Here is a 14,816-nt window from a genome sequence, read left to right on the forward strand (position 1 = left end):
CTCTGATTGTTCTGTCATCACTGGAGCTCCAAGGTCGGAGGAGTTGGCCTGTGGCCGAGGAGAGCTCGGACCTCCACTTTGATCCAGGCTGGGGGCGTCTCACCAACTGGGACACTTGATTTTTGTGCCATTAGAGGGATCGTGGGAGCAAAGACACTGCAGGACATGGACAGGTGAGACGGGTGAGACAGGTGGACTAAAGACATCAAACTAACACACGAGACACAGATTTTCAGGTTCCGTGTGACTTCCAGTTGTCTCTGATGTCCATAAATGTCCATAAAACTGTCGTGTCCTCTGTCCTCTGAGCAGAACGTGTCTGAGGGCTGAGGTGAAGTTTAACAGGCTCGCTCTCTGACGAGGCTGGAGGGGGGCACTTGGTGGTTGCAGCCTCAAATCTGTTTCCTGCTGCTAAAACTGGAATCTGCTGGACACGTTCAGGAGCTCTGTGTCTCTGCTGAACGACTGTCAGTGTGGTCATGAAGGAGGCTGGAGGTCGGGATGTTGCGGCTGATCGGTTGAAGCTGCTCATTTTTCAGTCAGTTCAAATGTAGGAACTTGAGATTGAAGCTAAACTTGAGTTAAATTCTTGCATGTGGACACAGACCCGAACAATGAAGCTCATTCTGTGTCGGTGGTGAGAAGCAGCAGCTCCTCCTGAAGCTGTGAAGGTCGGAGATGGTGGTGAAAGGTTAAATCTTTACCTCCTTGCCAGGACTTACTTTTCCTCATTTCAAATGAACAATAGTGACACAACTTTAAGTTGTGAGTCCTGAATCAGTGCTGACATGAATCTTCATGTTTGAATCTTCTTGTTTTCAACATGATTTTAAAATATTTCCAACAATAGATGCTGCTCCTGAATGCCTCATGGACGCAGGATCTGGTCCAGAGTGTTGAACACGAGTCTGGGCGGCTCCACTCGGTCTGCAGTGGGAAAGCTCCTGCATACAACCAGCAGGGCCAACAACTGAGGGCCCTAAAAGGCCCCAAACGGTCCCATTAACCAGGGAGAGGCACTTCCTCTCATCCAAAAATCCACTTCTCCCCCCACAGACCTTTTCTCTGCATCTGTTTCTTTCATTTGTGGCGTGCTGAAGGATTTAAAGGTTTATTGAAATAATAGGGTGTGTGGCGGCTCCTGGTCTGAGGTGGGTGCTGTGACAGGCAGGAGGGTTGAGCGGTGCCGCCTCAACGCAGGAAGTCCACATTGTGTTTGAGAAGAATGGCAGCCCCCGTTCTGACCGGCATCAGGGCCTGCTGTCGTTCTCCGGTCTGCTGCTCCCAGCTGCTCTGAAAAGGTCGTGATAAGAAGACTGAAGCCTCAAGGCACCGAGCTGACTGCCCTTCCTTTAAATAACACTGTACGCTCCATCAGGAGTCCCAGTCCAGGTCCTGGATCTGGCCCACCATCACTCACAGAAAGGGATCGGTGACTGAAGGTCCAGGAGGGCTCAAGTGATTCTACCTGACCCCGATCATGCAGTCCAGGCTCAAGTCTCAGTTGTCATGGAAACAACACCCTGTCTACAGACCGAAAACAAAGATGGATGATGTTGTGTTGAAGACTGTAAACTAGAGACTGAGACCGTAAACTCATCAGGAAAACAGTAACTGAGTAGGAGAACGGCCATTTTCCCATAGACTCCAATACAAACTGACTTCTATTAAGACCAGAGAGTCCAGGTCCAGACTTTACTGACTGCTCAGAAACTTTGACGCTGGTTTTGGAGGTGGTCTGGTGGTCCCGGCTCGCCTCCCTGTTATCGGGTCAGGACCATCTTAAACCATTCGCGGGTCGTGTCAGCTTGTTTGGGTGTCCAATATCCGCTTTACTGTATTTTTGCTGCTCTGTTTTTTTACCCCGCCTCTTGCTCCCGCGGCGCTCGCCATCTGCTGTCGAGGACAGTAGTTTAGGTGTCCCTGGCTTGAAAGGTATTTCCTGATTCTGTTATTTTACATTTTTTGCTCAGACTGGATATCCTCTTTTAATTTTTCAGCTGAGAGGTTTCAGACTCACTCTGAAGTCCAGATTTTGCAGTGAACTTGCTGACCCGGTTCTGGTCTTGGCACACGGCGGTCTGTGTTGAGGTTTTCTGTGGATCCATGTGAGGACTGCTGAGATGTGGACACACATGAGAAGCTGCAGCTCTGATTCTTAATGCAGAACAGATGAGCCTGAGTCCGAACCAATGAGGCCTTTTCATGTGGATTCTGGTTCTGCTGAGTCTGCACTTTATTTGCGGGTGACGGGTCACGTGACATCACGGCTGCTCTGCGTTCTGTGTACATTCAGCCCAAAGAGACGAGCCACAGAGCACCACCTACAGGAAGTCAACAGCAGAAACAATGAAGTGACTTTACATTTGAAATCAAAACTACAGAACTGATGAAACACATTTAGTGCGACAGATTTTATTCTAATTCACGCCATCATTTTCTCATCATTCTCTAATGTTCCATAAAGGTTGTCGGACCTCGGTCTCGGTCGTCTGCCTGTCAGGCTTTGCTCAGGGAAATAAAAGCACAACGCTGACGCCAACAGCAAAGCTCTTAAAACTGAATGCTTCAGGTTCTGTGACCTTTTCTGCTTTTAATCTAATTTGATTTGAAGTGTAGAAGTACTCGCTCAGTGTGACATAACAAAGCAGTTGTTTAATACCCATTACATGACTCCCAGAATGCCGCGGGCCACGCTGGTGGCAGGCTGACAGGTGTGTGTCCAGGCCTCCATTTCGGTGTGCATCATTTTGTCACAGTGTGTTCGTGTAGCTGGCAAAATCAAAATGGAGGCTTAAGTTATTAAAACTGAGCAGCTTTTCATTGGCTGCTGAAGGTTGGAGGAGCAGCGAGGATTAAAGTCGGAGCTCAGAGCTTCACATCCTGCCGGCTGTCACTCTGATCCGCTCATTTCATCTCTGTGACGCCGTCCTCTGCTGTCTTTTGCTCTTTCTGTCCAGCCGGATGTCCGTCTCTCCTCCGTCATCTCAGTCTTTTCAGCTGCTTTTCCTCTTCTGACTCCCTTTTTCCCAGCATCCCCTTCTTCTCTGGATCTGGGCGAGATATGAGGCGGCATCATGGGTTTCATGGAATTCTACCTGGAGATTGACCCCGTCACCCTAAACCTCATCATCCTGGTGGCCAGCTATGTCATCCTGCTCCTGGTCTTCCTCATCTCCTGCATCCTGTACGACTGCCGGGGCAAAGATCCCACCAAGGAGTACGCGCCCGACAACACGCCGGCACCGCCCAGCCAGTCACCCATACGCCTGGTGGTGATGCAGAACTCGCCCACCTCGTCCCGCTACGAGCCCAACAACACAACGGGACACGGCGAGCTGCAGACGCCGGACCTGAGCCGGGACAGAGGAGACAGGGAGCGGGAAAGAGAGAGGGAGAAGAGGAGCACTCTGGTGTGAGAAAGACGAAGTGCTGCTGTGTGACTGAGCCCCGGTTTTAGTTCTGGACTGATTTTAGATTTCTAACGTCCCTCCACAACATCGATGAGCTGCTGAGGTCAGCAGGAGGTAAGCAGCCATCAGGGTAAATAATTACCCCTCCCATAGCACAACTGCCCCCATGTCTTTAGGACACATTAGAACAATTGCCCAAGAACACAATGGGATGATTCTTTAAATGAATCAGTGAACGTCTGTCTGATACACAGCTGATGTCTTTAAACATCTGAGTCACTGAATGATTAATCAGTCAGATCAATAATCAGATTATCTGATTAAAATCTGGTTATTGCAACTAAACCTCACCAGAACAAAGTCTGTTTGTTTCAGCTGCACGAGCAAATAAAGTTTTTCCTCCTCCTGTTGTTCGTTTACTGCAAGAAATTTAAATGTATTTTCAAGAGACGCCACTGAATAAGGAGTTTGGTTCAGTTCCTTCAAAGGAAAATTAGTTTGAACTTTGTTTTGCTGAAAATGAAATTTTTTGAAACACGAAGTTCAGCCTCAAAACAGGAACATAGTTGAACATCAGTGTTTGTCAGTGCAGACTCAGATGTGTTGTGTGTCGTGACAGTGTGCTCATACTCTAATCCGTCAGGTTTTAAAGGATGAAATCAGTTATGACTGATCTGTCATCAGTGAAAAAAGATGCGGATCGAGGCAGCTGATTGGGTCTCTCTGATCACGTCCGGATTAATTAGTTTGAGGCTGATCTGTGTCATTTTTATTTATTATTACTCTGACTTTTTCCTGCTCATGTTGGTGGAAGAACTGATGAAATGTTGAAAACATGAGCCCATAAAACTGGAAAAAAAGGAACCTTATGCTAACTGACATTAACAATTTTTCTTTTTAACTTTGTTAAAACCTTTTCTACACTAAGATGGGCGGTTGAATTACCAGATTGTTTCTGTCACACTCTGAGTTGAGCCAAACATGTGATGAGAGGATAATAACTGTCACAGGAGAAATATCACAAATCAAATATGTCTTCTTTTCTTGTTAATCATTTTAAACCTCTGGGCTGACATCAGCCCCCCCCCTCGGGGATCTGATGGTATCGACTTCACTTTGGGAGGAAACCACGATAAGCTGACTGAATGACACTTTTCCAGTTATGCAACATCACAGTTCAGCCCATAAAAAAACAAAACAAGAGTTAATTAGGAAGAGAAGCTGTCGCCATGGAAACCATCACATTGAAAAAACAGTCATCTGTAATTGAGAATCCTGGAACAGTGACAATGCTCCGGACTTTATCAGCGACACTGATGAACAGACCAACGTCTTCAGTGTTTGGAGGGTCGATGGACAGTTTATAACAAAGAACACACTATATGTTTAGTGTGTGTGAATCTGCAGCCTTGTTCTTCCTCTGATTGGTTGGGTCTCATCATCAACACGCACCCAGACCAGATGGTCCACCAGGTTGGACAGACCTCCAGAGGACAGTTCTTCACCTGACCGGGACAAGACCCCCCCACAGAGGAGACCACCAGGACTCAGATTCAGGATGGAAGGAAGATCTCACCTTCAGCTGGAGAACACCCTGAGACACTTAACCTTCTCTTTGGGGCAGATGTTTCAGTCCAAACTGTCATCCTCGGGAAAACAGACATGAGTCTTTACCCCCCCCCTCCCCCCAAACTCTGGACCAAAGGTCTCAGACTCTAAGCTCTTCGTCCTAAATCCCCCCCCCACCATCACCGAGATGAGCTGCTGACATAAACCCCAGTGGAAATAATGAATGGACGGGCCTGGGCGTGTCCGTCCATCATCCCTTTGACATATGTGGGGACAGAGGACTGACCGGGGGGGCTGGAGGTTTCCAGATGTGATGAGCAGCAGATGTTGGTGTTAACAGCAGATTTAGATGATGAGACACCACAGCGGACACATCACATGTCCCTGATTCAGATCACACTGTTGTCCAGAGGTGCTGGGGTCAATCCTCAGGGGAGCAGGAACCACATTTCAACACCGCCCATCCAGCAGGCCTGTCAGTCTGTATCAGTCTGGACCAGCTGAGGGACTGATGGGACAAATTTATAATTAATGTTTAAGGCTTCAAAATGTGAAATCACTTTTAAAGATCAAAGCTCTGAACCTGATCCAGGATCCTTCAGTGATATTCGATCTTAATCACCACGTTTATCTGCTCAGACACAGAAACTTCTAACTGCTCTCTGGATTTCCCAGCAGCAGACCACGTCCCGTCATGGAAGGATGCTCCTGTGGGACCGAGGGCTGATCCAGACAGTTTAGGACAAATGAAAACATGATTTATCAAACTGACCTTTGACCTCTCCTGCTGCACCAGCTGACTCGGTGACGAGCAGGTCAGACAGGAAAGGCTGCGGTTTCTTTTCTTGGACTGAAGATAACTGTTATTTGTTTTTGTGTGATCAGAGGTGTGACTGTAAAACAACAACGACGACAACGACAAAAGCCAAACTGGCTGTAATCTGTCTTCCTTCCTGAAATGACCAAAAAGAGGCTCCGCCCACATCAGCTGATTGGCTCAGGCACCGACAGTCACTCCAGACTCAGACAAATCTCCTTACATAAAAACATAAAAACAGCTCCGCTGCTCCCCCCCATATTTCATGTCTGTGGATTAAACAGAGAGTATTAGACTCATGATGTGTTTGTGTGCCATCTGAGCTGCTTTTTTGTCTGTGGGGGGGTTACGTAAGCCTCAGGTCGTCACCGGACGGCCTACAGGAGGCTCAGAGACAGTTCGGAGCTAATCCAGACCAGAACAGGCCGAAACGTTTCTGTAATCAGATGAATCCACAAAAACCTTTTTTTTTTCAACTAAGATTTTATTTGAGCTGCTGGAAAAGAAAAATTCTAATAAAATCGAAATGATAAGAAATGATTCACATTTCAACTTCAAGTGTGTGTTTTGTTTGGCACCACATGAAGAGTGAAGGTTGAGGGTTCGATTCCCATTCAGACTCATGTCCTGAAGTCCTGTCCTGGTGGACTTTGTTTTATGGTCTCAGTTTAAAGAAGTTGGAGAAACATTTCAACACTTTTGACGTCTGTAAAAAAGTCAAGTTTTAAAAGCTTTTCAATTTAGGAATAAAAGATGGAGGCTGAGCTGAGCGGCTGGTTAGTGTCATAATAAGTGTGAAGCCACAGCTGATCTAAGTTCAATATGATAAGATGTAATAACAGTATTTTAGTTTATTATGATGACAGACTAACAGATGGGGCACAGCTATCTCTCTGTGTGGAGCTGCTGCCCCCCAGTGGTCATGTCTGACTTTAGTCTTTTTAAAAACCCATTTAAAAGGTTCTTTATGGACAAAAAACATCAGTAAATTTAAAACCAAAACCAAAGAGGACCAAAGAGGGCCAAAATGACCACTAAAAAATCCTTCAGGTCTTTGTCAGTAAATCAATTTGCTGCTTCAGACATAAAACAGAATCAGAAACAAACAGGATTTTAAATGTAACTTTATTATTTTGATCATCAGAAACATAATCAAAGGACAAATATAGGAAAAATATCTTTTAAACACAGAATCCAAAGTTACAGAGCAGCAGCAGCTCCGAGAGATAAATCACATCTTACAAAACAGAACTGAAGAAGACGAGGAAGAAGTGCTTCAGTTTGGGTGAGTACATTCGTCCGAACTGACCTGTACATACATGAGCACCACAAAGGTCAAAGGGGAGGAGCTGATGACTCACCTGTACAGGTGGGCGGGTCAATTAGGAGAGGAGGAAATGATCATACACAAGACGAACCGTGGGGAGTTAATGCCCATGCATCGCCCAGACTGGTCTGGCACATTTTGGTAATATTTCTGAATATATATTCTATTAATATGTGTCATAAACTGCTTATATTCATGTCACCTTTTTCAAAATACACGAAAAATATCTACGTAGGAAAACAGACTGTACAAAACAAGAAGAATATCTCTGTATAAACATTAAAACCTTTAATATCAATATATCCTTTATATTCTGTTTTCTTTTGGTCAGTAAAGAGTACTAAAGTGGTTCCACAGTAAAAGACAGCAATCAGTCAGCAGTTTCAAATATACATTCATGTCTCATTCGGCCACCAGGGGGCGCAAAATGTGCTGAGTCCAACAGAAATAAAATAAAATAATCATCTATTGCACCGGAGCTTCTGTAGTTTGTACCGACGTCAGGAGAGGTTTCTGTCTCTTACAGCTGATTTAACTCATGGGCTTGTTTTTCTGTCCCGTGATAACCTTTTTAGAGCCACAAATTCTGCAAATGTCCAGACTCATCTGATTCTGTCTGATCAGTTCAGACTCTGAATGTTTCCTTCCTCTCATGTGTTTGGGTCGTTTCTCTCTTTATCTGATCAGGAGTTCTGCTCATTAATGATGAAAAATCAGCTCCAAATATCTGATCGTCTTTATCCTGTCAGCACAATAAGCTCAGAAACACACAGGACTGATCCCGACACTCTGATTGGCTGTGACATCACCCAGCGGAGCCAATAGGATCCATCAGGATCAGGATGTTCAGTCCGCAGCGGGTTTCAGAACGTTGTGACATCATCAGCTGAGGTCACATGCGCACGGCCCCTCGGGCTCCAGGGGGCGCTCTTTGGGCTGAAAAAAGCTGATGATGATCCGAGCCGACCAATCAGCGAGGATGACGTTGAAAGAGGAAATGTTGGTGGTTAGAAACTTTTTCTTGGCTCTTAACACTTCTTCTCATAAACATCCAGAGACAAAAACATCAGGGGAGCTGCTGACCAGCCAATAGGAGGTCTGTGAGAGGCAGAGTCTCTGAAGGAGGCGGGAGGGAGGGTTCAAAGGTCAGATATCAGGGGTAGCATGCATGGGTGTGTGTGGCGACCCACCACCATGTTGCTGGATGAATGTTGCCATGGAAACAGGTGACAAACCGGGAACATGACACTGCAAAGATGTGAATGGCTTCGTCGTGGTTTATTTTGACCCAGACCTTTAGGACACAGATGTCCGTTGTCAGAAAACAGTCCCCAACAAACGTTCCCTCCTGTTTGTTTGGATTTCATTTTTATTATTTTAAGTTTCTGGTGTTGAGAAGGAACCAACGAGCTGCGGATGGACGGACTGACGTTTGTCCACAACAATAAAGAGAAACACATCAGGGGAATAATCCTGTCAGGTGTTTGTGGAATCAGAGGTGAAAGGTCAGGAGGTGTGTGTGTGTGTGTGTCCTCACAGCGTCTTGTGCTGCAATTCGTACTTGGCCAGGATGTTCTTGGTGCGTCCGAGCTCTTTTCTCAGATCAGCCACTTCCTGTCTCAGAGCCGAGTTCTCCTTCTCCAGGAATCCGGCTCGGATGGCAATCTGGTTCTCTTTGAGCCGCCGGGCGTCCCGGGACCGTTTGGCTGCCAAGTTGTTCTTCCTGCGCCGGGCCCAGTATTTGTCGTCCTGCTCAAAGGACGACAAAGGACAAAAAAGAGGATTACTTCAAAGAAACACAAAAACACACAACAAACTGATCAGAGTAAAATGAAGACCCTTCAACTCAAAGATGAACAGAAGAGTCAATCAGAATCATCATCATCTCATCATCATCACCTTCATCACCTTCACCATCATCATCATTTGTAGACAGTAAGTTATTGTCCTGTGAAGGTTTCAGTCTTTCTGGCTCAGTCGTTTCTGGTTCAGGCTGCCACACACAGATCCACCTTTTATTTTGACAAATTAAAGACTAAATCCTCTCAGCTGGACCTCACGGACCGGCACCCCCCCACCCTGTCCAGTGTAATCCTCTTAAAGGAGGACACGCCCCCTGGCGCTGGACGCAGCCAATAGTGTGGTACTGTGGTTGTTTGAGTCAGCTGACCAATGCTGATGTTTCAGTCTGCCGCTTGGTTCTCTAACAGACTTCCTCCACAATCATCCAAAGAAATCCTGCTTTTCTTTTTATTTCAGGTTAAAATTTTCCCTTAATTCAAACACTGAACTGTCATTATTCATTATTGATCGTTTTAATTATTGTTTATTGTTTATTATTGAGACCAAGAGTCTTTAAACCGGCTCCAACTTACCTTCAGGTCGTCAGGGATGAAAACCTTCCGAGCCTTCTTGATCATGGGCTGAGGTTTCAGCTCCTCGGCCGAGAACTTGCGTTTGCGCGGGTCGAAGATCTCCTGACCCGGGACGCTGGACAGAGCCAGGTCGGCAGGGTCCGGCTCGTAGCCCACAGGAACCTGGATGGAGTCGGGGTCGATGGGGCTGGGGGTGTTTCTGGAGCTGGGGAGGCCTGAAGAGGACAAGAAGGTTCCAGTTGAATCAACTGATCTGTCTAATTTCCCAGCTAAATGGATTTTCCTAAACACAATGTTTGGCTCAGCTATAAAAAGATTAACAGAATTCAGCACTTTTCCTCTGAGGCCGCAGAGTGCAGCTGCTGCCTCCAGGTGGAGTTCGGTGTTTTTAGCAACACTTTTACTTCACTGTTGTCAAATGAAACAGTTTGTCTCCCGAGTGCTGTTTTTACAGGATCAGGATCAGGATCTGGATCTGGATCTGGATCTGGATCAGGATGAGGATCAGGATCTGGATCAAGATCTGGATCAGGATCAGGATCAGAATCTGGATCAGGATCTGGATCAGGATCAAGATCTGGATCAGGATCAGGATCTGGATCAGGATCTGGATCAGGATCTGGATCAGGATCAGGATCAAGATCTGGATCAGGATCAGGATCTGGATCAGGATCTGGATCAGGATCAGGATCAAGATCTGGATCAGGATCAGGATCAGGATCAGGATCAAGATCTGGATCTGGATCAGGATCTGGAGTGGTTTCGCATTCTGAACATGAAAGCATAGACAGGAAGAGGAAATAGTTGAGGTTGTGACTCCACCCAACAAACAGGAAGTGGATGTTTGGACACTTCCTGTCTGTTTTTCCTCCTCTGGCGACCCCTGGTTGACCTCACTGTTCCTCCTCAGCGGCTGACCAATCACAGAGCCCCGTGGGAAAACAGATATGGCAGATTACTCAGATATATTTAGAGTGTGAACCTCAGATGGAGTTCAAGAATAATTTGAGCAGACGAAGGAAACAGTAGAGGTGGAGACCAAAACTGGATCTGAAGGTACCATTAAAGCCCCTCCCCCCAAAACCTGCTGAGCTCATTTTGACGCTAATCCAGTGTTTGACCTTTGACCTCTCTATTACAGCTGCATGCAAGTACAACGGATTTATGATGTCATCAGTTTGGAGCCAATCCTGGTCAGAGAATCATCTGAGTCTAAAAAAGAACCTGCAACCGTTCAGACTGAGCTCAGTGTGTGTCTGTGTGCGTGTGTGTGTGAGTGTAGTTTTTAGTTGAATGTAAACACAGATTTGGAAACTTGTGCGTGAATCTGGGAGTTGCCGCCTCCTGACCTACTTCTGCAGGGAACACAATGTTCTTACACAGATCACACACACAGGCAGACACACACACACACACACACACCCTGGAGTCACATGTCCTACTTCTGCAGAGAACACTATGTTCTTAAAACACTGATCTCATGCAGGGACAAGCATGCGCACACAGACACACACACACACACACACACACCTCAGTCCATGTCGCCTTCACACTGTGATGAAAAACAGGAAGTTTAAAGACACTAAGCGGTTGGATGGTGAGAAACGTGGAGGTTAACTGATTCAGTCAGCTGACAGTCGGGGGCAGAGCCAGGCCTTCAGGGGCCCAATCACAGCCCCCACATACACAGAGGACAGCGGGGGGGTCAGAGCCCAGACTGTCTCCTTCATGGTTTTTTGTGTATTTCTGAAGGAGTTCGTGATCTGCTCATCAATTACTCATAATCATCAGGAGGACGAAGGACGCCAGGTTCTCCTGACGGAGATCAAACGATACAAACATCTGTTTTTTCATCATTTGTCGTCATGGTAACTGGAGGCACTGAGATCTTTAGGTGTCAGAAGTCTTACCTGCTCGGGCCGGACTGCCGTGGAGGCAGTTCGGGGAGACGGCGCTTGTGTTGACGGAGGTGGAGGCGTGGTTACTGAGGTCCATCACCGAGGGCGCCGGTGTGGGTGGGACTTGAGGCATGATGGGCGGCTGGCGGGGCGGGGGTTGTGGTTGGTGCTGGTGCTGGTGGTGGGGGTGGGGGTGGTGTGAGGGGCTGGAGGGGATGCCGTTCTCAGACAGGAACTCCTCCAGGTCCATGTACTCCAGCTGGAAGTTGTCCCCGTCGTAGGGCAGCGTCTTGTCCCACAGGGTGGGGCCCAGGAAGGCCGACTGGGGGGTGCTGCACTCCTCCTCCAGGTTTTTCTCCTTCTCTTTGGTGAAAGCTGACGGGACAACAGAGATCAGTCAGGACGAACAGGAAAAGAAACGTTTCTACGGCAGGTCAGTCAGGATCAGTTCAGCTCTGTGACCTTTGACCTGTAGGATTTTACCCAGCAACCTCTGGGAGTTTGAACTCATGAAGTAAAAATTATGAACTCTGAGCAGCCACTAAAATCAACCCACCACTGACAAACAAACAGAAGGTATTGTGGGTAAAAAATTATTCGGACTATTGAAGTTTTAACAAAGTTTGTTAAAAACGAGGGTTTTTGTTTCCTGACTGAAAACTGACGTCAACAAAACCGTCAGATCTTTATTGACAACAGAAACAGAAACGAGACAAGAGTCCTTTACTGATGGCCTGGACCTCCTGCTGACCTCTGACCTTTCACAGGACAGCCGGGAGTCTCCCACAGGAGTCGGCACATCAGTTGGTGTTTTCCTGGCGGCCGACAGATCAGATTTTGGTTTCTGATGTTAAATGTAAAAGGAAGTTTTTTATTGGTTATTTTTTTCTGGCTCACATGATGTGCTTCCCTTCGACAACCAGAGAAAGGCCAAATGAACTTATCACAGGTCAAAGGTCAGATGTCATCCATGAGGAGGGTCATCTGCTGTCTTTAATCCTGTTCAGTCACGTGATGAAAACTAATTCTGTTTAGATTTTAAACCAATTAGCTGATTAACTCAATAAAATATAAATAAATAATCAATAAATAAAACTTCAAATTTGTTTCTCTGTTCTTTTAATGTGACGTTATGAAATTAAATCCTCACACGAACACAATCAAAGTCAGTTTGACCTGAAAACCTGCCGGATCAGATCAATGAGGGACGTTTTTAAAAAACACTGAAAATAACACGGTCCGGTTCTGGATCTGAATCGCAGGTCTGGACTCGTTTAACAGACATGAACGTTATCTGGAATCAAACGGCAGCTGAATAAATCAGAACCAGGTCCCGGTCGGACCCGGACCGGACCCAGCCTCACCTTCATGGTGCAGCGGCAGCTTCAGCGGGTTCTCCAGCAGAGACTTCAGGACTCCGTGTGGACCCGGAGGGCCGAACCCGGAGTTCAGAACCGGGTGTCGGGACATCTTCTGCAAACCGGCTCCCTGCATCTGGACCCGGAGATCCGGATTCAGCCAACAGACCAGAAACACAGAGATAAACAGAAAGTCTGGACCGGATGAGTCCTTCTCCGCTACATGAAAACCCGGTCCAAGTCCGAGTACGGGTTCGGGTCTGGAGGCTGAAGAGGCTTCAGGAGGCGGACATGTGTGAGACCGGAGGATGTGTGACGTCAAACGTCTAAGCCCCGCCCCTTTACCCTCAACACACTCACAGACACACACAGAGACACAAAATTATCTGATTCGTATCAAATATTCTATTTTCCCAATTCAGTGAACGCATCACGTCGTTCACTTGTTGTTCAGCTGCACACAACAACACAAACGCACATTTATTTATTATTCACACACACAGACACACTTTAACATAAATTGACATGTTCAGTGTGTCTTTTTCTGGAGGACATCAGTTTATGTCCAGGTGAAGGAGGTAAGGAAAGGAGAGAAGGACAGAAGGACAGAACGAAGGCCTCGTTCATCAAAAACTGAAGATAAATAAACTCATGAAAATACTTTTGTTTTTTTAGTTTCCATTCATGATTTTATTTCACATGTAAACAACAAACACACACAGACACACACACTGCTAAATGAATGCTGGATCACATGAGTGGGCCGGCTTGACCTATTTTTGTCCAATCACAATCCTCCGACTCCTCCCCCTGCTCCCCCCGCCTCCTCCCTCCAGCCTGGTCACATTGAAGCTCATGTGCTGAGAGAGGGGAGGAAAGGAAAGGAGGACAGATTATCAATAAAAGTGGGAATCCTTTAATCAATTATTAGAATCAGCGTTTCAGGGAACAATCAAACAGGAAGCTCGGAGTCAGCTGATCCTCATTTGTCACTAAACTTCCTTAGCAACAGCCGTTACCAAGGCTCAGGGATGTGGACACGCCTCCTCGAAACCAACCTGGCTACCAAGTCACACCTGAGTCCAGAGTCCAGCTGGTCTGGTCCAGATCTGGTTCTTCATCTGAGGCAGAAATGGAAATACTGTTAAACACTCAGTTTCAAAATAAAGTTTCCAAATAAAAAATAAGTGAGATAAAGCTTCTAACGGTAAAATAAACCGTGAAGGTGTAAATGATGTAGTTCAGTTCTGAGGAGAAATCTTTTCGACTTAATATGGACAATTTTTTATTTTGAAAATGAAAGTTTCAGATTAACTAGAGTCCACATGTTGGTCCGTCAACACAACACGGATGGTGTTCTTGTGTGTGATTTCATTAGTGTTTCCAAGCACAGCAGATATTTATAGCTGCACTTGGAAGTGAGAAATCAATAAAAGAGCTGCAGGCAGGAAGAACAGCGGCCTGACAACCTCAACCCTCTCACACACGCAGACACACACAGACACACAAACCTGACCTTCTCACCTGCAGATCAACAAACAATCTCATTTCAGGCACTTTCATTTTGTTAGTGTCGGACACAGTAAGATGTTTAAAGTAAATTTTGGTCCATCGATCATGGTGATGTCGTTGTTGTGATGTCATCATTGCGATGTCAGTTGACAGTTTCTCTGATAAAAGCAGCTGACAGTCAGAAAAATGTGACTGATGTTTTCAAAGGTCATGACCTCATCACATGGCAGCATGTTTCTGCTTCATGTGATGAGGTCATGACCTTTTAAAACATCAGCGGCACTGCGGGGACAGAAGACACGTCCCGTCCAGAGGAGGACTGTCTGTGGGGATAAGAACGCTCAGTGAGACGGGACAGACGGACACAGGAGGACAGAGGAACGGACACTGAACATTCGTCCCTTCAGCTTTCTGAGGCGTGAAGAAGAGAAACACGTCCAGTAAAATTAACTTCAACAGGTTTTATTGTGAAAAGACAGCAAAGAGTAAACTTAAAAGGATTTTAATGTTCACTTCCTGTTTACAGCTGTTTTCTAGTCTGAGCTCT

General features: G+C 46.3%; 2 protein-coding genes across 5 annotated transcripts; one reads left to right on the forward strand and one right to left on the reverse strand.

Moving 5' to 3' along the window:
• The first annotated feature begins 88 nt into the window (after positions 1-88).
• On the forward strand, positions 89-3,419 carry smim36 (small integral membrane protein 36). Its single transcript, XM_029528339.1, has 2 exons — positions 89-173; positions 2,961-3,419. The coding sequence occupies exon 2, from the start codon at positions 3,078-3,080 to the stop codon at positions 3,417-3,419; it is 342 nt and encodes a 113-aa protein (XP_029384199.1). The 5' UTR covers positions 89-173; positions 2,961-3,077.
• Positions 3,420-6,907: 3,488 nt separating this feature from the next.
• Positions 6,908-13,060, reverse strand: hlfb (HLF transcription factor, PAR bZIP family member b). Of its 4 annotated transcripts, none has more exons than XM_029528051.1 (4): positions 12,764-13,060; positions 11,412-11,774; positions 9,502-9,716; positions 6,908-8,875 (listed from the first exon to the last, which is right to left on the reverse strand). In XM_029528051.1, exons 1-4 carry the CDS (start codon positions 12,891-12,893, stop codon positions 8,660-8,662), a joined length of 924 nt encoding a protein of 307 aa, XP_029383911.1. In that variant the 5' UTR covers positions 12,894-13,060; the 3' UTR covers positions 6,908-8,659. The 4 variants fall into 4 exon arrangements, with proteins under 4 accessions (XP_029383911.1, XP_029383910.1, XP_029383913.1 ...); XM_029528050.1 differs by having other exon boundaries at positions 6,908-8,878; XM_029528053.1 differs by having other exon boundaries at positions 11,412-11,762; positions 12,749-13,060.
• Positions 13,061-14,816: the final 1,756 nt, after the last annotated feature.

The sequence above is a fragment of the Echeneis naucrates genome, chromosome 19 (assembly GCF_900963305.1).
Source record: "Echeneis naucrates chromosome 19, fEcheNa1.1, whole genome shotgun sequence".
NCBI lineage: Eukaryota > Metazoa > Chordata > Actinopteri > Carangiformes > Echeneidae > Echeneis > Echeneis naucrates.

Bases quoted from the DNA above. Each gene is read 5' to 3' on its own strand.
- smim36 (XM_029528339.1), top strand. From the start codon at position 3,078: ATGGGTTTCATGGAATTCTACCTGGAGATTGACCCCGTCACCCTAAAC.
- hlfb (XM_029528052.1), bottom strand. From the start codon at position 12,893: ATGCAGGGAGCCGGTTTGCAGAAGATGTCCCGACACCCGGTTCTGAAC. The intron at 11,763-12,742 runs GTCCGACCGGGA...CTTTCACCAAAG, and splicing joins TGAGGCTGGGTCCGGTCCGG to AGAAGGAGAAAAACCTGGAG. The intron at 9,717-11,411 runs GTAAGACTTCTG...TGTCCTCTTCAG, and splicing joins CGGCAGTCCGGCCCGAGCAG to GCCTCCCCAGCTCCAGAAAC.